General features: G+C 50.2%; 1 protein-coding gene and 1 long non-coding RNA gene across 5 annotated transcripts in view; one reads left to right on the forward strand and one right to left on the reverse strand.

Annotated features, from left to right (window-relative positions):
• Positions 1 to 3,151: 3,151 nt before the first annotated feature.
• On the reverse strand, positions 3,152 to 6,578 carry LOC308531703. The gene is made up of 3 exons (XR_013996938.1): positions 6,325 to 6,578; positions 4,262 to 4,476; positions 3,152 to 3,905 (listed from the first exon to the last, which is right to left on the reverse strand). It is a non-coding gene; the product is annotated as an uncharacterized lncRNA (long non-coding RNA).
• Positions 6,579 to 6,718: 140 nt separating this feature from the next.
• HNF1B (HNF1 homeobox B) overlaps positions 6,719 to 22,576 on the forward strand; it is a gene marked incomplete at its 3' end in the record, with an annotated part of 69,816 nt that continues 53,958 nt past the window's right edge. For all 4 annotated transcript variants that reach the window (XM_081108772.1, XM_081108773.1, XM_081108774.1 and 1 more), the window contains exons 1-4: positions 6,719 to 7,191; positions 11,582 to 11,781; positions 16,871 to 17,135; positions 18,653 to 18,888. In XM_081108772.1, the coding sequence (XP_080964898.1) occupies positions 6,848 to 7,191; positions 11,582 to 11,781; positions 16,871 to 17,135; positions 18,653 to 18,888 (1,045 nt within the window). In that variant the 5' untranslated portion in view covers positions 6,719 to 6,847. The remainder of the gene's footprint in view (positions 7,192 to 11,581; positions 11,782 to 16,870; positions 17,136 to 18,652; positions 18,889 to 22,576) is intronic.

The raw sequence follows: 22,576 nt of genomic DNA on the forward strand, positions 1-22,576 counted from the left end.
TTCACTTACAAAACAGAAGTTCAAAGGCAAAATTATTAGTATTTCAGGATGCCACACATTACCAAATCTCGCCTAGGGGCCCCAACCACCCTCCATTGAGAAGCACTGAACTTAACCTGGGGTTAGCTGGAGTATTCCTGAAGAAGTGAGACCTTGCGGATCCCAGGTTACAGGGCTGGGGGCTGGGTGGGTGGAGATGAGATGATTAGAAGGGAAAGGATTAATCAGGAAAGCTTCCTGCTGCAGATCATAAATCTTAAAGCAAGTTTTCGGAGAAGTTGTGGGATCTGGTTTGACCTTTAAGCTTTGCTCAGCTCCTCTTTCTGCCTGAAATGCTCTCTGGTGTTTTGTTGTCAAAATCTTACCCTTCCAGGGCTCTGAGCCCCCACAGAACTTGGCTGTTGCTCCTATTATGACTAGCATCTGTTGCTGCTTATTAATTGTGCCAGTTGTTTACATTTATTCTCTTTCCTGCCAATTTCTACACCGTTTTCCTTTTTACAGTTGAAGAAACTGAGGTTCAGAGCGGAAACTTGCCCAAGGTCACGCCTAGGCAGCGGCAGCGACAAATTTCAAACCTACATGAGCCCGACTCTGAGCCACACACTGATCCCCGTGTTGCCGCTGCCTCCTGGCTGGTACAGGAAATGTCTGAGGCCAGACAGAGCTGCTTTGGAATCTCAGCTGGGTGTGAGCAACAGCAGGCTCTCTGCAAGCCAAGCTCTCTGAGTATCAGTTGAGAAAACGAGTAATAAGAATAATGACATTGTCTCCTGAGACTGTTATGAGGAGGAAACGAGAGGCTTCCTGTACAGCAATCAGCACAGCACTTAGTGTAAAGCCTGTTCCATTCTATCTAGCAATAGAAGTTAAGAGCATCCGTGTCTGTCTCTCCCACTATGTAACCAACTCCTTTACAGCAGAAATTGGATCTTGTTCACCCCAGCAGGGCTGGATACCTCCTGCAGTGCCCAGCCCATAGTGGGTGCTCAATAAATGTTTACTACATTGACTCAGCACCCCTGATGGCTCTTCACCCCCAGGCCCGGAAGCAGGGTCTTTGTCTACTTACCAGGGCACTAAAGGATACCACCCCTTAGCGTGAAGCCTAGTGGCCACCTGGATGCCCAAGGTGCATGTTGTGGACAGCACTCCTGAGCAGACACAAGCTGGCAGAGCAGGGCCAGGGTCCTCCCTGGTTGTGCTCTACCATTAAGAACTAGAATGAGAGGAGAGGAGACATAAGTGGGCAAGACCCAGGGTAATACCAAGTAGGCAGCAGTTCCTGACTCATAGATTGGACCCAAAGCCTTTGCCGACACCCTTCCACGCTTTTCCATCACAGAAGCATGGCACTGGACGGAGAAATGCGGGCCTCTCATCGTGTCTTATTCCTAGGTCTTGTATCTGCTCCTGGGCAGCATTTTGCACTAATCTTGTCATTATACAAACACAGTCTTGTAAAGAAGACAGTGGAGTCTAAATTCAGATGACTTGGGACAATAGATGGTGATTCTGGCATCTTCAGGGGGTCATTTTTTTTCTCTGAGCCTCAGTTTCTTCATCCGTGAAACGTGAGTACTAATGCCTGCCTTCCCTTCTTTGCAGGACTATTTTGAGGATCAAACAAAAGGAGAAAGATCTTTGCACACCATAAAACACTGAGCAAACATGATAGTTCTTTATGTGGCAGGTATCTCCTTAGGAAGACTTTGGTCTCCCTCTCACCACACACACACAATCACAAGATCTCTCTCTGTGCTGAGACTGTTCCGGGTGTTTCTAGGTGCTCCCGCTCTGCTGAAGTGGGTAGAGGGCTCGGAAGATGGGAAAGAGCTGACGGGAGACACTTAGCATGGGATTAGGCAATCCATAGTTCAAGTCCAAGGTTCCATTTCTGTTTGTGGGCCCCTGGGCCAATCCTTACCCTCTTGGAGCCTCCGTTTCCTCACCATGAATGCAGAGAGATGGTCTACCTCATAGATTTGTGAGGAGAAATAAAGGAGAACGAGTAGCAAGGGCATCTCATTAATATGTATTTGAATATTAATCTGAAAACAGATTCTAAGAAATTTTAGTAAAGGGCATTGCTTTTTTCCCCTCTCTAAACACCATAGCCTAGCCCATATTGTTTATTCAATAAACATTTATGGAGCACCTGCTGTGTGCTGGGCCGCCTGCCAGCCTCACTTTTAATGGGTGTAATAAAAGAAAGGGGAATAGATTATTGCTCTGGAGTGAAGGCTCTCTCTGCTAGGTGTAGTATTTATTAGTTTAATAGCATACTAGGTCGCTAATTTTTAATTTAATCTCTTACAAACTACTGGAAACACCCTATTTCTAAAAATGACCCAGCAGAAGGATGTGAGTTGTTGAATCAAAATGAGGGAAATCTCCTCTACGCTTAGGAGTTTCCCCGAAAATGTCCGGTAGGGAAACAAAAGCGCAGAGCTGGAGGGATGTCTAGAAGGGAAGCTGAGTGCCGGGGTTGATGGGATTGGAGATCTTCCCGTGTCCATCTGTTACTACCTCGCAGTTCTCCGCAAAAGGCTTCACCCATAGTAGACACTTGGTCGTGTTTGTAGGGAACTTACCCGAGAAGCTGTGCATTTAGGACGAGTAGGAGTGGAGGAAGGCAGGGAGCCCCTGAGCCACATGCTATGTCTGAGGAAGCACCTATGAAACCAAGTCCTGCCTGTGCCAACCCCGTTCAAGGTGTTCTGTGTTACCTAATTTAATTCTTCAAGTAACCCAGTGAGGTATCAATTCCATTATTATCACCATTGACGTTTGGTGATCATGTGAAAACTGAAAGAAAGTAAGTCACCTGCCCAAAGCCACCGCCCTCTTCCCCCCCCCGCCCCCCGCCGCCCCCCACCCCGCCCCAACCCGGCCCCCACACACACCCTTCCGGAAAGCAGCTGGTCTATTTGACTCCAAAGCCAGGATTTCCCTAGTGCATGCTGCTGTATCTCTTAGGAAAGTAATTTCTCTTCCCGGGATCTGCTTCCTCATCCCAAACTTAGAGGAGCGAAGTGAGATGCCTCTCGGGCTGTTTCACATCTATTTCTACCTACATGGGTGCTTTACCCAACTGCTGACAAGCTGGGGCCCATGGGTCACATCCAGCCAGTCCATTGTTTTTTTTATTAATCTTTATTGTTGAAAGTATTACATATGTCCCCTTTATCCCCCCATTGTCCCCTTCCAGTCCACCCCAGCTCCCTGCCCCAGGCCCTTACCACCCCACTGTCTGGGTTCATGGATTATGCATATATGCATACAAGGTCTTCAGCCCATTGTTTTTATAGAGTTTTATTGAAATACAGCCACACACAGTCATGTATGTATTATCTATAACAGCAGAGTTAAGTACTTGTGCAAAAGACTGTATGGCACACAAAGCCTAAAATATGTTACTATCCGGCACTTCATAGAACAGGTTTGCCAACCCCTGGAATATATCGGTCTGTAGGTTTTAATGGTGATAGATTATATATGGTAAATGGAAAAGAAGCTGGAGGGTCACATGTCAACAGTCAACAGCTGGGATAGAGTAAGAAGGTGACTTCCATCCACTCTTTACATTTTACACTTTGGAATTATTGCTTTAACTTACTCTTTACTAAGTTATAGCTTATAGCAACCTGCACAAACCCTAAATGTATAGCCTGATGATGTACCCACCATCCCAATCACGATATGGGACTTTTCTAGCACACCAGAAAGCTCCCTCATGACCCATCCATCTCTACGAATACCCAGAAGTAACATCGATTTTAACTTCAATCCCAATGGATTAATTCTTCCTGCTTGTTAACTTCGTATAAATGGAATCACATAGAATATACCCTTTTGTGTCTAGGAAAGGTATTCCACAACTTCCATGCTGACAACTCGGAAAACTGAGAAGTACAAATAAGGAAACAAAAATGACCTTTATGGCATCATCCAGAAATAACCACTCAGCCTTTACATTAACAACTCCTTAAAATGTCCTATGTCTTATTTTCCCATCTTTAAAACGGGGCTGCTCTATCAGTCCATCGCCACCTTATCCTATGTGAAGCATAAACAAAGAGTATTTCCACTGTACTCTTATTTCTTCTGTTTGGGGGAAGTTTAACCAAAGGATTTAATGAGACAATTCATTTAGCCAGCATTTTTTGACTCACATCCTGTAGGACTATCTGCTGGGATGGTTACGCTTTTCTTTTAAAATTTCCATATGAAGGAGTAGGTATTGGATCTGTTCACAGACCTGTAGTTGCAGTTACTTTGTGAGCGCTCATCTCGCACTAGGTGGCATACACAAGGTCCATCTGGGCAGGGGGTGCCCGGAAATTGCTGGGTAGAAATACATCTCCTGCAAGACTACCTGGACACTCACAGGAAGCTTCCCCTCTGCTTCGTGAAACTTCCCGTATGTCCACACAGTTTGCTTGGGGTAGGGGGGAAGAACGGGTTTGCCGCCACCTGGATTTGGAGAGAGAAAGGAGCTCGAGTCAGACTGGGCACAGAGCAGTTGGAACTACAAATCCAAGTTCTGTGGTTAAAAGGGACGTGATGGCTGGTTTTTTAATGGGTCTTTCCAGCTCAACACAGAAACTGATCTTCATCACACTTGACTGCTCCCATCATGATAGCAAGTGGGAGAACAGAGACAAAGAGCCGTTCTCCAGGGACATTTACTCTCAACACTTCATTATCTTGGCTGAGGGGAGCTGGGTAGGCAGAGAATGTTCTCCCAGGGGCCCGAATGGTGAGGGGCCAGGACCTCCCATATGTCACAACAAACCAAAGACAATAAGGTGAAATGAAGGAACCTCATTTCCATGAACTTATTACCTACCCTTTCTCGGGGAGAGTCTGAGATAGTGCAAACTTCCCCCAGGGCTCCATGCACACAACCCCTCCCCGCCACCCCTTCTTTCCCGCTCCGAGCACAAGTGTAGCAGATTCCGTATTGAAAAGCGACAGCCCTAGTTCCTCAGCAGCCTGACTTGGATCAGTGACTCTGGGAGGATCCGCCTTCCTACACCTAGATTTGACTCTGAATTTAGCAGATTGAGAGCTTTCCTCCCCCACATTGAAATTCTTCTCTTCCTGAAACTAACCCCAACTTCCTCCTAATTACCTGTTAAAAGTGGGGAAGGTAGAGGCGAATTTGCTTAGAAGCAGCTTTGCTAACTCCCTGAGGGGTCTGAATTTTTGTTCCTCATCTCTTAGTCCCTCCAACCCGAGCGCTGGATCTGCTGGACTTGGAGAACCCTGAGCCTGCAGAGATTTTCCTACTGGGAACTGGCTTCCTGCCTCCCCAGACCGCCAAGTATCATCAGACCCCAGGGGTTTTCCAGGGAGTCCCCTTCAATGCACACAAGCCCCCACCCCTGCACTGCAGGGATCCGTACTTTACAGATGAAACTGAGGCTTAGAGAGCGGAAAGGGATGTTCTCTGCCCCAGAAACTATGGGTCTGTGATGAGTCGACCCTAAAAATAAAAAAATAAAAAAAACAACTCGTTCCCCCCCTCTTTCTCCTGCACTGTCTTCATGGGCGCCCGTGGGCGTCCTTCCTGCCCTGCCCACGCCCCAGGGAGATGCAGGTGAAGTTTCTATGGTGCCAAAAGATTCCCGGCCTCCTTCCTGGCCCAGACCGGGGTGGGAAAAACAAAACGAAACGAAACGAAACGAAACGAATTTCCCTCTTGGACGCCTTCTCAACGTGTGCGGTCTCCCTGCGTCTGCAGAGTGCGGCCTAGACCAGGGGCCGCTCGTGTCCCGCAGCTGTGAATAAACCAGAAGGCAGCGGGTCCCGGTGGGACGCGCGGCCGCCCACTGTCCACCACTGCATGCAGGCCGCGCCTTGCTTTCACTGCTAGAAAGGAGGTCCCCCCTCAATCCTAAGTTTACCCGGAAAGCGGAGGCGCTTTGATATTCTGGGTTTAAACTGCAGCGCGAGGCCCAAGCGTCCAGCTCCCCGCACAGCCGGGCCAGGCCTGGCGCTGGGGCGGCCCGGGTGCTGGGTGCTGGGGCAAGAGCTTTGGCTACTATCCCCGGCCATACATTAGCCTGCGCCTCCTTCCCGCTCGCCTTCGCTCAGAGGCGACATTTCTGCAAATCTCACCGCCGAGCTGAGCCGGCTGGGGGGCTGGGGGAGGGCGGGGGGACGGCAGAGCGCAACTAAACGAGGTCGCTGCGCTCATCCCCCCACCCGGCCCTCCACCTGCGTTGGTTCGGACGCCTCGGAGGGACCCTCCTCTCCCCTCCGCCTCCATCTCCGAGACCTAGCTCCAAGAACACCCCAAGGTCCTCCGGCTCTCACCTGGGCCCCCGAGGCGCAGTTTCTTCTCTCCAGACTAGAGCCGGCCCCGCGGCCGGTGGGAAAGCCCGGAGCCTTCCACGCCGGGCCGCACACTCCTGGCTTCCCAAGTCCAAAGGTCGCCTAAAGTTTGGCTGATAAACAGAACCAGTACAAGAAGGCCCTCGGCCCCCCAGCGGGAGCACAATGGGCCCGGCCAGCCCCGCTCCCGCCCGGGTCCCCGGCTCCCCACGTCTGCCCCTCGGGCTCTCGCGCTCTCGGTTTTCCCCCTCCCCACCGTCATTTGCATCTTGCCGAAAGCCGGCCTCCCCGCTGATTTGCATATCTTATATGGCCTAATGGTGGTGATCATGGCCAGTTAGAAGTTTTCTGACTTCTCGGAGGAGACTCCGGGACCCCGGGGAGTAACAGGTGTCTGGAGGCTGAAGGGTGGGGGGCTTCCTGGACTTGGGGTTCGTTTGTGAAACTCCCCACCACCCTCTTCTCTCGCACCTACATCCCCCCCTTCCTTTTCTGTCCTTGGAAAATGGTGTCCAAGCTCACGTCGCTGCAGCAAGAACTCCTGAGCGCCCTGCTGAGCTCCGGCGTCACCAAGGAGGTGCTGGTCCAGGCCTTGGAGGAACTGCTGCCCTCCCCGAGCTTCGGGGTGAAGCTGGAGACCCTGCCCTTGTCCCCCGGGAGCGGGGCCGAACCCGACACCAAGCCGGTCTTCCATACTTTAACGAACGGCCACGCCAAGGGCCGCCTGTCCGGGGACGAGGGCTCCGAGGACGGGGACGACTATGACACCCCTCCCATCCTCAAGGAGCTGCAAGCGCTCAACACCGAGGAGGCGGTGGAGCAGCGGGCGGAGGTGGACCGGATGCTCAGGTAGGTGCGGACCAGGTGGGGAGAATGCGCCCGAGCCCTGGCGTCTGAGCCGCCCTGCGCCCGACCACCCGCGCGCTGCCTACTTCCCACCGGAGAAGTCCCCGGGGCTGCTCGGCTTCTCTACCCAACACCTGGACCCCTCCCAGCCTCTCCCCGGCCGGCCCGGAGCCTGGGGCTTCCTATCGCCCGGCTCGGGCCAGTGTCCGGGGCGAGGGGCCCTCCCGGCAGAGCTGGAGCTGGGCCTGTGGGAACCCAGCGGCGGAGCCCTCAGCCTAAGGGTTGCCCGCGCAACCGAAGGTGCGAGTGGGTGCAGTGACAGCCGCGGTTCCCCAGGAGCAGCGGCTCGGGCCCCACGAGTCGCAGGCCACGCATTTCTCCTGGCCGCCTCCTCTCGGTCCAGGAAAACGCGGGCCGGCCTACGGCACAGTGCCCCGCAGCACTTCGCAGAGGGACCGGCTGCACCCGGGCCGGGACCTGGGGGGCGAGTTCTCCCGTCTGCACTCCCACTCCCATCGGCAGCGCCCTTGCTAGGCCCCAGGGCGATCCGGAATCCCCCAAACAGGTGTAGATTTGCAAAGGAAAAGGTTTGTCTTGTTGTAGGGCCAGGGGGGACCCGCACTGGGCAAAGGAGAGTGCACGTATTTAAGCAAAGGAGCGAGAGGCAAGTGCGGCCCAAACCCCAGGTCGCAGCGGACCTGGTCGCAACCCGAGAAAGGAGGGCGTTTCTGGATCTCGCCGGTGACATCCCGGCGTCCCCGGGGCACTCGGGCGGCTGGCCGGCGGTCCGTCTCCCTGTTCGGGGTCGTTTGCTGGGCCTCGTAGACCGGCTTGAGGCGTTGACAGCTGGTGACTAATTATTGAAGGGGCCGAGCAGTTCCCTTAGAGTGCGCGTCCCTCCGGCCACTTGGCTCCAGCACCGAGCCCCTCGCGTGGCCTCGGACTCCTCAGCGCCGCGGTTTCCAGGCAGGGCCGGGGCCAAAGTCCCGTCCTGGGCTCAGGCAGCCTCGGTCGCGCGCCCGCAGCGGCAGTTTGGGGTGGGAGGTGACCTTGCATTTGAATTTGCTACCTGGGGACCCGGCGGTTTACTCTCCAGCCAAAACAATCAGGGGGACGTCTAGATTTTTCTTCCAAAAGGACTTTGCTACAAGGCATGGGTTTGAGGTTCTTCCCTTGTTTTCCCCCGGTGCAGTGGCGGTTCCTCTCCCGCCTCCGAGGGTTCGGGTGCAGGAAGGTGAGACGGGTCGGAAGGAGTGACTGGGGCGCCTGGCGGCCTGGAGGTGGACCAGGGCCTGGCGGGTTGACGGAGCTCCCGCCGCCCGCCAGCCGGGCCTGCGGGGCCTGGGCCTATCCGCCCGGCCGCAGACTCCCACCTTCTAGCCGGGCTCTGGGCAAATCTGGGGAGTCCTGGGCGACCCGGGGCGCCCCTCCGCACCCAGCCCGACGCGGGGCTGGACGCAGCACAGAGGTAACACAAACGGCAGCACGTGGAGTTAGGGCGTTATTAATTTATTTCTATAAATCATCAACAGAAAGATACACAAAGAGTCGCGATTAGGTTGAAAAGAGAGGCGGGTTATTCATTGGTGAAGTTGTAAACGCGGCGGAGAGAGGGAAGGAAATCCAAACGCGGGCGCGGGGCTGCACGGCGCTGCGGGGCGCTCAGGCCAAGCCCCCGCGCGGCCGACGCCTGCGCCGCCGTCCGCCGAGCCCCGGCTCCCGCGGGTGGGGAGCGAGCCTGGGGGTCCTAAAACCCTCGCCGGGGCGCAGGCCCAGGACAGACCCCAGGTTTCTCTCCCCGCCCCAAGCTGCGCTGCCTTCCCTCCCCCAGCTCGGGAGTTGTCGGACTTGATTAAAGTAATTTTTCAAGAACTTGCTAACGGTTCCCATGGCACTTGCACAGTCGGTTCTGAGCACCAGGCTCAAGCACTCCCCTTTTGGCTCACGCCGTTCCCGTAAGGCGGGAAGAAAAGAACAGGAAAAGTCACTTTTTGGAGCTCCTGCACGCACCGCACCGGATACCTTCTGGACGAGAGAGGCGAGAAAGGAAGGGTCGGGGATCGTGCCGCCGGCGCCCCGGCGTCGGGAAAGCTGGCCACTTGCTGAGGAGCCGGAGCGAGGCGGTGCGGGCCCGGGGCGTCGCCGCTCGCGGCCGGGCGGGTATTGTTTGGAGAGGAGCGCGCCGGGCGGCTGTGCCCGCGCCCCGGGCGGGCGTTTGACACCTGCGCCGCCGCGAGCACAATGGCCGCGCGCGCTTCTCCGGAGCCGTGGACTTACGGGGCGCAGGAGCCCGGAATATTTCCAAATGTTGAAAAAGGAACCAGTTCTCTGAGCTCTTCCCAGTGGATATCTGTAAATCCCGGGGGCAGAAAGCTGTAAAGGTGTAACTACGCCATCTTACCCCCGGCTCTAGTCCTTCAGTGGGCTTACAGGTTTGCGGCAGTTCATGGGGTTTTCGTGGGCTTTTGTTTTTTTAAATCTTCCCAGTTGTTGAGCTCATTCACTCTTCCCACAGAACCTTTAGATCTCAGGACATTACACTGTTTCACTAGGTTTCTTAGGCACACAAAGTTAACACAGGTCAAGAAATTTAAGCAAAACAACAATAACCAAAGACTCTGTTAAAGCGATATTAACGGAAGCAGATGCTTTTCCTAACTTTAGCCATTATTATTCCTATCTGCTGAAAGTGTTTTTCTGCCCTAAAAATATCTGTGGAAATACTCACCAGAAATAAGCCTTAAAATTATCTCTGATACACGTATGTCCAAAATGTTACAGTCTTTTTCTCGTACTGGAGGTGAATTCTCCATGTTTGAAACTGTACTTGCATTTTCTCATTTCTTTTTGTCCTTGTTGTTGCTTTATTATGTTGTATTAGTTGGAAGCAACCTTTTTAATTCTTGAGAAAGTCATTGACTTATATTTAATTAATCTGAAAAGCTTGCAATTCTCAAAAAATCTGTTCTCGCGAATTTAATATCAAAGAACTGCTAAAATAACCTGTTGTTCGAATGCTTACAAACTGTACCAATTTAATTACTAGATTTTTAATTCATTAAACAAAATTTATTTTATTTGACATATTATAGGCACCATTTAGAAACAAATTGGTTATTTAATCTGCAACACCATATCTGTTTTGATCTCTACCACCGTTTTTTATTGTTTTATCTGAAACTAATTTTTCCCTTCATTTTTTTTTCATGTTCTATCAGGCTACTATATATATCAACATACAGTAAAGGGATGTTGATTTTTTAAAGTTAAATATGTAGCTGCATTAAATAGTGTATGTGGATATATTGCTTCTTTAACACTTTTTTCTATACTATACATTATTTAATTGTTTGTTTTAAATGCTATCTCAGTTTTAAGTCACCTATTCAACAAGCAAGAAAAGATATTGACAAAATTGAAACTATTTTGAATAAATAAAATTCAAAGGCATCAGCCAATTGTTTTAAAGAAGCCTTTTGTACCCCATTTCTCACTGTTTATGAGAAATGAAAAATATAAGCAAATTCTTATATTTTGAAGCTTGAAATTTAGGAGAAAATTTGCCTTTCATATATTCTTACCCTGTTAGGGCAGAAAGGTAGGAATACAGGAAAACAAGGCATTGGGGATAGGTAATACCTTATTCAGAAATCAAAATTATTTATCTGTCCCCATTAGGTTTTATTTGGGAGGTGTGGCTGTGGTGAAATTTATTTTTTAACTTTACCTGTTTGCCTCAATGGAGTGATTTTTCAGTCCCAGGGAGAACCTTATTTTACTTCTTAACACTTTTCAAAAAATTGGAATACCATTTACTATCTGGCTAAGAGGTCCTCCTTGCATCTCAGGAGGTGGACATGTATGTTTTACTCCTATTTTATAAGACAAGAAACTGAGACACCCATTCAGAAGGAAAATCATGTGGGAGAGGTCTAGGTAAACTGAGAAACTGATGCTACCCCCTGTCCTGGTAGGATCGGTCTGCCCAGCCCCAAGCCAGTGGCATGTCCACTTTCTAATGGGGCTCCTGTCTTTAAGTCTGTCACATTCCAGGCAAATGAAGGAAACCAAAATAAAATAGGCTCTTTTCTTTCTGCCTAACGAGTGCTGGTCACTGGCCGTGCTTCCCCATTCCTGAAGACAAGAAGTCACCTTCATCTTCCCCCTCCTAATCGAAGAAGAAAGGGATGGAGGGCACTGTATAGGAGCTCTCATGTAGTACGATATAGGTTCTATTTTGGCCTCACCTCTTTCCCAAGGATGTAGCTTGGACAGGTGAAGAAATAGGTGAAGATCAGGGTATTGCACAGAGTTTAGGTAAAACCCATAGAAAGAGAATATTTCTCCCCAGACATCTTCCACCAGCACCCTAACCATTTGTGTATCTGTCTAGTGAGGACCCCTGGAGGGCTGCCAAGATGATCAAGGGCTACATGCAGCAACACAACATCCCCCAGAGGGAGGTGGTCGATGTCACGGGTCTGAACCAGTCACACCTCTCACAGCATCTCAACAAGGGCACTCCTATGAAGACCCAGAAGCGCGCCGCCCTGTACACCTGGTACGTCCGAAAGCAGCGGGAGATCCTCCGACGTAAGTGCTTTAATTCGGCTTCTGCCTCAACCTGGAGTGACCTCTGCCCTAACTCTGACCCCTGTGGGATACCTGGGTTTTCACCTCATCAAGAAAGCCTTCATAGCATGGCTACATACATGAAGCTAGCAGGTGGATTTGGCCGTCCTCGTTGCTGTTTGATGGATTAGCCTGTGCTATGGCATTTTCTTCTTCCATGGTTCCTTTACTGCCGAGCCAGGTGTTTTGACAAGTCCTTCCGTGTGTGCAATTTACCTTGAAATTTTTGGCCCCTGCTTCCAACATCTTTCTCTTTGAAACCAAGAGGGCAACAGAGGAATATTATCCTCAAAGTAAGCAAAGCGCCTCCCCTTGACACAGATTAAAGTTCCCAAGGAAGACATTTCATAATCAATCAATCATATTGATCACTTATTGTTATTTCTCTCCCCTCTGGGAAAATATTTTCAAAAATAGAAAATATATATATATATATATATACATTCAGAATCTGATCATGTTTTTTTGTTGTTGTTTTTTTGTTTTGGTGGGTGTGAGGGTAGTTACTGAGTTCTGAAGCAATTTAAGGTGCTACTCACATTTACTAAAATTGGTCGTTTGGGGACCTCAGCTTGTGAGCCTGTCTAATGAAGAAGCTGCTTCTCACTAAGGCAGGACTCAGTAGAAGTGTCTGCCTTTGGAACTCTGACCAATCAATTCTTGTCATTCTCATTCCCAAATGTCCTCTCTGCCCCAAGATTTCTTTCACACAATAATACTGAGAGATTTTTGTTCTGAAGTCTAAGGAAGTTTGAACTTCATTTGAATGGCCCGAGTATGAATAACATACTGTTTTTATTTTAGGAAAAGTATACTATTACATTATACTTTATTTTTTAAAATATATTTTTATTGATTTTTAGAGAGAGAGGAAAGAAGAGAGAGAGAAACATCAATGTGGAAAACATTAATTGGCTGCCTCCCGCATGACCATGTATTGAGCCCCCAACCTGGGCATGTGCCCTGACCAGGAATCAAACCAGTGATGTTTCGGTGCATGGGACAGTGCTCAACCAACTGAGCCACACTGGCCAAAGCAATACTTTAATTATTTTGATCTTACCCTTTTCCTAGGAAAATTTTGTATGAGTTTTCAGTCTTCCCCACACTGTCCCCTGGGCTGTGAGTTTCTCTGTCTTTGTCAGGATATTAGTTTCCATCACTTTCTGGGTTAGTTTTATCCCCCTCTAGCTGGACGGCCACTTGTAAAAATCATTCTTGTTTTCTGTCATACACTGCTCCAGAGTGATTGGTTCAGTATTTATTGTCTCAGTGTCTGGGGGCAGGAAAGGCCTTCATGATGGAAGGACAGGTTTTTTAGACATTCATCTTATATTGTGGTCATTTGCTCTTCTGTTGGAAGCATTAAATGGATAGATTAGAAGCAGTAAAGTGAGAGCGTCTTGCTGTGTCGGGGAAGGGGCTCTGGGTTGATCCATCATCCGTGGTGACTAGTTTGGGGAAATTTTGGGTTTCTGACCTGAAGCAACTCTGTAATTCCTGAAAGTCCATTATCAGGAGCCAGGCCCCATGCAATATCTTTAGCTTGAGCTGCCTCCCTGTGTTCAATGGGAGTTCCCTCAGAAAGAAGAGGCCAACTGGGAGCTTCTAAAAAGACAAGAAGTCCTAGAAATTTCTCAAGATCCTTGAGAAGTGACATTTTACAAAAATGTATGATAGTGGTGCAAGGGAGTTTTTAAATTGTTGTTGTTCAAAGTCAAATGAGACATAAAGCTTAAGAGCTTCAGAAACATTTATTTATACTGAAAATATTATATGAGCTCCTGTTAGATGCCAAGCACTGTGCTGGGCTGTGAGATACACAGGGCCTTTTCTCCAGAGACTTACAACCTAATGAAGGGATGAAATGTTTGAATAAATAATTACAACTGCTTTCTAAAGGCTGTTATAAAGGTATTACAAGGGACATCAGAGGAATTACTAAACTGGCTGGAGACATCATGGAGGGCTTTCTGGAGGAGGTGACATTTGAACCAAAGTCTGACAGATAAAAATTAGGAAGTGAGATAAATAAAAGTGGGACAGTGTGAATGGGGTGGGAGGAAGGAAAGGAGGTAGGATAATTTTAAAAAGCTATAACTTGATTACAAATTTTCTTGAAAACCAAAAACAATAAATGGTAATATTCATGGGCCCTTCTATGCATGTAGAAATCTCCTTGTCCAAGCCGGCCTCTAAGCCTATAAAGAATTTACTGCACCCAACTTCTTTAAATTTATTTCTATTAGCAGTGAACATTTTCTTTCTCTTCTTATTGCCTCATGGTCCCCGTCCCCCCCCCCCCCCCCCCATTAATCTGGAAAGAAGTGGAGAGTTGGTGGTGGCTGGAGAACCTAGGAGAATCTCGTTCTTCAAAAATTGAGAGAGGTTAGGGCCAAGGCTCTGACGTAAACAGAGCCTGGATATTATTGAGCACCTACAGGCAAGTCAGCCTGGCTGAACCTGAGTTCTGAGCACCATGCTGGCTGCTGCCTTCTCAGAGGACAGCTGACAGACAGGCAGTCCCCACACCAAGGGTGGTTGTGAATGTGTTTCACATCCACCACAGACAAAACCCCAGGATTCAGTTTTGTTACCTCCACCTGAGTCAGATTTGGAGGTTTTGTATTTGTGTTTTGTTTTTAGTGAGAAGTGATGCAAAGGCTGATGGTTATGAGCCTTAGGGGCTACAGGTTGAGTTCACATCCTGGCTTCTGCCCCACATCCATGTGACTTTGGGCAGGTCATTTAATCAGCCTGAACCTCGCTTTCCTCATCTATAAAATTGAGGTAGCAATACTTGTTGCATGGAGAGGTTGTGAGAATTAGATGAAGGGACACATTTAGAGAACTTGGCTCAACACCATAGAAAGGGTTCAATAAATGTTAACTGTTATTACATCCATTCACATCAAGTGAAGAACCTCAAGTTGACCTGGGTCCTTAGGCTTAGCCTTACTGGCTTGGGCTGCTATTCATGGTGATTCCACAGGGCCACAGAGAGGAGAGAGGACACTGAGGCAGACCCCCACTGAGCAGAGACCTTCTCTCTGCTCCTCTGACGAAATCGTCCCTAAAGTGACTGTATTTAGATTGCTGCTGTGAAGACCAAATGACATAGGAGGTGTGAAAGCACTTTGAAAAGTATAGCTTCCATAGGAACTGGGGTCATCATCATCATCCTGACTAGGGGTACATGTTCTAAGACAGTGGTTCTCAGCCTTCTAGCCCTTTAAATACAGTTCCTCATGTTGTGACCCAACCATAAAATTATTTTCGTTGCTACTTCATAACTGTAATGTTGCTACTGTTATGAATCGTAATGTAAATACCTGATATACAGGATGGTCTTAGGCGACCCCTGTGAAAGGAGTCGCCAAAGGAGTTGTCACCCACAGGTTGAGAACCGCTGTTCTAAGATATTTAGAGCCCCTTAGGTTTTCACCTAGTCCCATTCCACAGATGGGGAAGCTGAGGGACCAGGGACTTACGTAACTTGGCTGGGGCTGGTTCTACATTGACCCATTGAGTCAGTGACTTCCTGCCAGCAAATTGGGCAAAAACTCTCCTAGGTATCTCAAGGAATTGTTGGGGACCAGTGAAAACAGAGCCCAAAATGGCCTGAGAATCGTCAAAAGTGGGTGGGACCCAAATAAAAGGCCCCAGTGACGCGTTCAGTCCATCAACCTGGGAGACTGCTCATTGACTTGGCCAGTCAGCAGTTAGTTAAGCAGAGCCCAGTACCACCTGCAGCTGGGGTCCTGAATCCAGGGGCATTCGGGGCCCACTGCTCCTTGTGATGCACCAAAGTGGAAATTAATCCCTAGATTGGTGTGGTTAAGTTCCCCCTTGCTGGAGGTGTATCGATGGAGGACCACTTGGTAGGGTGTGGTAGAAGGGGTGCAAGCATTAAGTAGTGGCCTGACTTTGAACCTTGAGGATTTTGGATCTAGTTGTCTCTGAGAGCCATGGGTGTGACTTCAGGAACCAAGAGAGAAAAACATCAAGGTCCAGAACATGGGGACCAGGAGTTAGGAAATGAATCTGTTACGTGTCCTGGCTCAGCAGAGTGCTTGGCCTCTATGCTTATTCATCTGGAAAATGGAATCAGTCACCCCGATGAGCACTGCTTCATGCAGATGTAAGGAAGAGAACAACAAGCTCTCTCCTCCCATAAGTAAATATCAGATCTCACTTAAACCACAAGGCTAGGGTATCACCACTGAGCAAGCTGCCATCTTTCTTTCGTTCTTTCAACCAAAATGTGTTGAGGGTCAGGATATGCCTGAATCCTGGGACCTAGACAGACAGGGAGCATCATTCCATCTGCATTTCTCTTTCTCCAACTCATTAATGCCGTTCCTAGAAGAGTCCTGTGTTTGTTGTCTTCTGCATTTGCCATCTTTCAAACGTGTGGATGTGTCTGTAAGACCTTTCCCTCATAAATAGACCCCTAGGTGTCCACCCCCGCCCCCCTCAACACTCCATTGCCTTTGAAGTGATCTGATTCTTAAAGAACTTTTCTCTTTCCAATACGAAGCTTTGGTTATGTTTATTTTGAAGCTGTGGTCAAAAGTTTGAGGTTTTCCTAAGAGCATAATGTCATAATGTAGATGCCTAGGGCATATGAGGAGAGAGGAGTGGTGGGGAGAGCTGTTTGTCTAACTGTAGTTTGAGCAGTTTCCTCCTAGACCTGAGACTTGGTTGAGTTCATCCCCTTGACATCAAGATACAAGAGTTCAGGATACAGAGGGTTGCTTCATGTCTGAGGCCAGTGAACCAATGGGGAAAAGTAATAATAAATTGCTCTTATAAAGCAATTCTTGACCCCCTTTGAGCTCCTTCAAAGAAAGGAAAGGGGGGGCTTTGGTGGCGTGAACTGAGGTGGGCCATGAGGGGCCTCTCTGGAGCTTCCCTTTTGTATCCTCGCATACAATAACGGCAGGCCGCGAAGCTCAGGGGAGAGGAATAAAAATGTTTTTGTTCGTCTGTCTGTCTGCCAAGTGAAGGCTATAGACCCTATCAAATCTACTCCTTTCTCTTTTTTCAGAATTCAACCAGACAGTCCAGAGTTCTGGAAATATCACAGACAAAAGCAGTCAGGATCAGCTGCTGTTTCTCTTTCCAGAGTTCAGCCAACAGAGCCAGGGGCCTGGGCAGTCCGATGATGCCTGCTCTGAGCCCCCCAACAAGAAGATGCGTCGCAACCGGTTCAAGTGGGGGCCCGCATCCCAGCAAATCTTGTACCAGGCCTACGATCGGCAAAAGAACCCCAGCAAGGAAGAGAGGGAGGCCTTAGTGGAGGAGTGCAACAGGTAACACCACCGGAAGCTCCCTCGAGCCGGCGGGCAAACACACGGACCTGAGATCCATTCCCTGGGTCCTGGGACATTGAGACACTGGTTGCCCAGACACATGTGGCTCAAATAGGGTCTCCCAAAGCACGTTCCACGGAATTTCGAGTCCCTAAATAAATAAATTGGAGGAATAGCATATGCATACTTCTTCGTAGGGAGTCATAAAGGTCCTTTAGTCGAGAAACCCACTTAGCTTTGTTGAATTGGTTGTGAACCATGGAATCTTTTCTCCTGGGGACCCCCTTTGTGAACTGTTATTCCAGGGAGGATAGTCTGGAGAGTGCTGGTCTAAAATACGATGCCAGCGAAATGGGACTTGTGTGTCTGACCTTCGTATAGACCAGGGAAAAACTATCCGGGAGTCCCAGACTGACTCTATCCTCAACCAGTTGTAAATCCATTGGCGCCAAAGGAAACTTGGATCTGTTCAGTGCACTGTACCCATACTGCTTAGAGTTCTTTTTGTATCTTAACAACTACGTATACTTTTAAAGAAAACTATTAGATATCCTTGAGATATCTTTTTGTTTCATTCCTGCCTCCCTCCTCCCTGACTCCAACAGTGACTTTGAAAGAGAATTTTTTTAATTGATTTCAGAGAGGAAGGGAGAGGGAGAGATAGATAGAAACATTAATGATGAGAGAATCATCGATTGGCTGCCTCTTGCATGCTCCCACTGGGGATCAGGCCCACAACCCTGATCAGGAATCAAACTGCGGCCTCCTGTTTCATAGGTTGACGCTCAACCTCTGAGCAACACTGGCCAGGCGTCCAACAGTGACTTTTTAAACATTCTGTTCTTGGCTCTGGGCTCTCTCTGTCTTTGGCTGGACTGGCTCTGATGGTGGAAGGATGTGGCGAGGGAGGTCAGGCCAGAAAATAGGAAGGCAGAGCGGTTAGCTATGCATGTCACAGAGTCCTCAGGCTGCGCTCTGTCCCCCTGACAGCATCCAGTGATGTCTAAGAATCTCTCTCAAACCTGCTCTTTGGGGGAGACTTCTGTAGGGAAAATAAGGGGTCTGGCTTCCCTGGCACTCGTTTGGGGTGTCCAAACCCCAAAAGACCAGAATTCCTTTAGAGTGCTATGAAGGGACTCAGATAGCCAGTGGAGGACTTGGCCTTTGGTAGGGCGGGAAGAGTAGCAATATGAGGAGGGGTCAAGAAACCCACTTAGCTTTGTTGCCTGTCCCCATCTTGCTCTCTTCTCTTCTTTCTGGAGCCTCATCAGAGGCTAAGCCCTGGCTTCCAGGCAACAGAGCTTGTTTGGTACCTGTGTTCAGCCCATTCCAGCCATCTCAGCGGAGAACTACATGGGCAACTTTTTCTCTGGGCAGGTTTTTTTCCCAGGCTTCTGCTCTCTGCTTGGCCTCTTCACACTCCTAACCGAAACCATTGGGGTTATGTGTTTGGGGCCAAGCAGAGCCAGCCGCCCCTGGCCACCCTCGCTCACCATCTCCCCTCTATCCATTCTCAGGGCAGAATGTTTGCAGCGAGGCGTCTCCCCCTCCAAAGCCCACGGCCTGGGCTCCAACCTGGTCACTGAGGTCCGTGTCTACAACTGGTTTGCAAACCGCAGGAAAGAGGAAGCGTTCCGGCAGAAGCTGGCCATGGATGCCTACAGCTCCAACCAGACGCACAGCCTGAACCCCCTGCTCTCCCACGGCTCCCCCCACCACCAGCCCAGTGCCTCTCCTCCCAACAAGCTGTCAGGTAGGCACGCCCTGGACCCTACGGCCTCGGCCATCCGATCAGTCTGCTTCTCCCCAGGGTCTCAACTGGCTCAAGATTTTTCAGAGGAAAAAATGCTTTGGGATGGCCCAACAGCCAGCCCTTCCTGTTGCCAGAATATTCTTGTGAAGAGTGTGTGGCTGTGGTCAGGGTTCCTCTGAGTCCTTGGTCAGCCTCCAGAGAGCCCTTTGCCCCATTCTTCTTTGGTCCCTTTCCTCTTCCTCTGTGGCTGTTGACTCAGCAGGTCAGTTCCACCATCAGATTGGACCGAGAAGCCTACCTTATTGGTGTGCTAGGTGCAAACCGCAGGCAGAAAGGTTGCCTTCCATAGCCTGTCAGGGCTCTGTCCAGCTCCAGCAAGAGGAGCCCAGGGACCTCTGGGGAAGGGCCACTCTATGGGAAGCCTCTGCTTCTTGGTTCTGTGTTCTGCCAGAGTTAGGGTGGAGTCACTTGAAATATTTGCAGTGATGAGTTGGCATAAACCAACTGAGTTCCTACTGTGTGTGTCTGTGTGCCAGGCCCTGGCCTGGGTTAGGATGCCTGTGCTGTGGGGTATGGGCTTGTCAGGATGGAATCCCACATCCTTATTGTGGGAAAGCACCCCTATATGCTGAGTGTTGCATCAGGCATAGGCTGGGGTGAGTATTTCCCCCTGGGGCTTCGTTCCTGCAGGAAAGCTGGCTTCCTGGGATAGGTGTGCTTATTGAGGCTGGTTTGATGGTTGCATAGACAAAGTGTGTGATGGTCCCCTGCCTGCTCTGGGGTAGGACTTGTGAAAGGAGAGTCAGGCACCATTTCTAACCTGGGAGTGGTTCTGAAGCCTATTCCTCCCCTTGCCTGCTGGTTGCCCTTCTGCTGGGAGAGGCTAGAGATCTGGAGCTGACCTAAGTGTTGTGTGTGTGTGTGTGTGTGGGGGGGGGGGTTGGGGGGTGCAGGCCCAGAGCAACCAGCTGGGTGGTATCCAAGCATTTGTTTCACACTGTACCCTCCCATAGCATGACCTCTTCAGGGGTCTCTGGGAGCCAGCAACTGTCCAGTGTAAAGCCCAGGCCAGGGCTCAGAACTTCTCTGGACCCAGATCCCACAGAAGGAAGGGCTCAGCCACATGGGGAGAAAGATTGGTTACTCTGGAGAGGCAGTGCAGCCCCCAGACCAACACTGGCCTGATTGCAGAGTAACTTAGCCCCTTTATGGGCATTCAAAGCAGGGTTCAGAGGACAGGGCAAATGGCTTGTGGCTGGCACCGAGCAGCACTAGAGCACTTGCTGTCCGCAGTGATCCATGGAGCTGGAGCTGGGAGCTGCAGGGGGCGTGGCTGGGGCAAGGGGCATTATTGAGAAGACAATGGCTATTGTTCTGGGACTTGTGATCTCCACACCAAAGTCAGGGAGCCTGCAAGCCAAACAAAGGCCCAGCAGCTTTCTGACAAGCTGGGGTTGTGGTGAGGTCACCACGGAGTCGTTAGCTTAGGCGTTCTGTGTATTGACGGGAGGCCCCGGGAGCTGGGCTGGAGAGACAGCAGCAGGTCCTGGAGGCTAGGCAGGGCCCAGACACCCCTCTCTCTGGTCAGTCTGAGAAGGTGCATCCTACGGAAGTGGATTTTCGGGGGTCCCCAGAAGCCTTGGCCTTTTAAAAAATCATGGGATATTAGACCTGGGAGGGATGTTGAAGAAGGAAACTGAGGCTGCTGATTCCCATGCCGTGTTTTCCACAGCACAGGTGTGCTCTGAGCACGTACCAAGTCCCAACACCATGCTAGTGATGAGGAAGTCACATGTCCCTGCCCTTGCGAGCTTATTATCTAGTTGGCAGGCATCATGCCACGGTGGAGTCCCCCAGAACTAGCTTGGAATTGAGGTCATCTTTGGGGGTTCATGCATTTTTCTAGAGACAGATTGCTATTTGTAGAGCCAGAACCGTGGGATGCTGTTCTCTTGTACTGTCTGCCTTTCCCTCTGCCTTAATTTTCACTGCGGGTTGATTAAGCTAGTCCTTGTTCACACCCAGGGACTGGATTCTCTGGACTTGGTTTTAAATCCTGGTTCTAATCAACCAGGTTAATTCCCATAACTACCACGTGGCCAGTTCACGTAACTTCTTTGAGCCTGAGTTTACTGTCTGTAAAATGGAGAGATAGTACCTACCTCCTAGGGTCCTTGTGCAGGTTAAATGAAAAAATGTATAAATACTATCTTTCCCAATAAACCATAACTACTGTCATTGTCATTATCATTACAGACGACTAAACAGTGGGGAAAAATGATAGGCAGCAGAAAGCTATTTCCTTTTAAATTTCACACACTGGGGCCTTATTGCTGAGAGGCAGTGAGATGTGTCCGGGGCCTGGGCTGGTGCCTGGGGTGCAGGAAGTGGGGATCAGTTCCAGTGGCCCCCTCTCAGGCTGCCAGGGCGGGTGGCACACGAGCTGTGACCGGCTCCTCGGGAAAGCACCTGGGGCCAGGCCGACAGCAGGCTGTAGCCCAGTGCTCAGGGAAGGCTTTGGTCCGCAGAGCCCCATGTATTTCCTTCTCATCACAGTCCCCACGACCAAGGTAAGGTCTCTTGGTCTCTAACCAGGTCCAAACTGTAACTGGATGCAGAATACAAACTACTGTGGTGTCTGAGGAGAAACCAGCATCCAGCGTCAGCACTAGCAACCTCTAAGGCTGAGCTGTGAAGACAAGGCCCCAGCACCCCCCCACCCCCACCCCCCACATCTCCTCCTTCCTTCCCCTCCAAACACCAGCATCTGAGCCAGGAGGACTGGAGGCACCTTAGAGACAAATCTTTCCCTTGCAGCCTCTTCCTGGAACGGAGGGCATCCCTCCGCTAACGGAGCCCCTTCCCTCTCAGCCACGCTTAGCGCGTTGTGGCCCACTTGCCCACGATGACCACGGGGTGACCCTGGTCCTGGAATGTCCTGCACAATAGGAGTGGCAGGAGGAGCACTTTGCCTCTGTCAGCGGCTGATTGGTTACAAGGTGCCCTACAAACACACTGTCAGCAGAATCAGCTGTTTTCAGCTAGCCCCTCCCGGCTTTACAATCACACACCAGCATGCAGTCCCGGGTTGTCATGGCTTTGTGTCCCTTATGCATGCTTAATTGACAATTAAGTTGGGGCTTTGAACCAGCCTGGCTGCCGCTGATGGGCCTTCATCTTTCCAGGGAGTGTCACAGGGGCACCCTTTGTTTGCTCTTCTTGGGGGCCTGAAGTTACTGTAGCAGGCTGCAGGCGGCCATTTATCTTCAGCCTGGAAAGCCTTTATCTGCACCCCCACCCCCCATTCCAACTCTTGCCAGCAGGAGCTGTCCCTGGTTATAGGCCCCATGACAGCCCATTCTGAGGCCATTGAGCGGGCCCGGAGTGATGGCCCCTACCTCCATTCTGGAGTGGAATCAAGAGAAAGGCCCCCAAAAGGTCAGAGAGCAGGGCTGCGGCAAGGAAAAGGACTGGTTGGAGACTGGTGCTTGTATTGATCGGCTTGAGGAGGAGGAGGAAGTTGGCACGGGATGGAAGCTGGGCTAGCCTTGGACCAAGCCATAGGATCTGGCTGCGTGATCTGTGGTGGCCTTGCTTGCTGTACCCTTTGCTCCAGTCTGCAGCAGACTCACCTGGCCACCTTCAGCAAACTCACCCCACCACCCTCAGCAGACTCACCCCGCTGCCT

This window comes from Myotis nattereri (assembly GCF_964212035.1).
Source record: "Myotis nattereri genome assembly, chromosome: 16".
Lineage (NCBI taxonomy): Eukaryota > Metazoa > Chordata > Mammalia > Chiroptera > Vespertilionidae > Myotis > Myotis nattereri.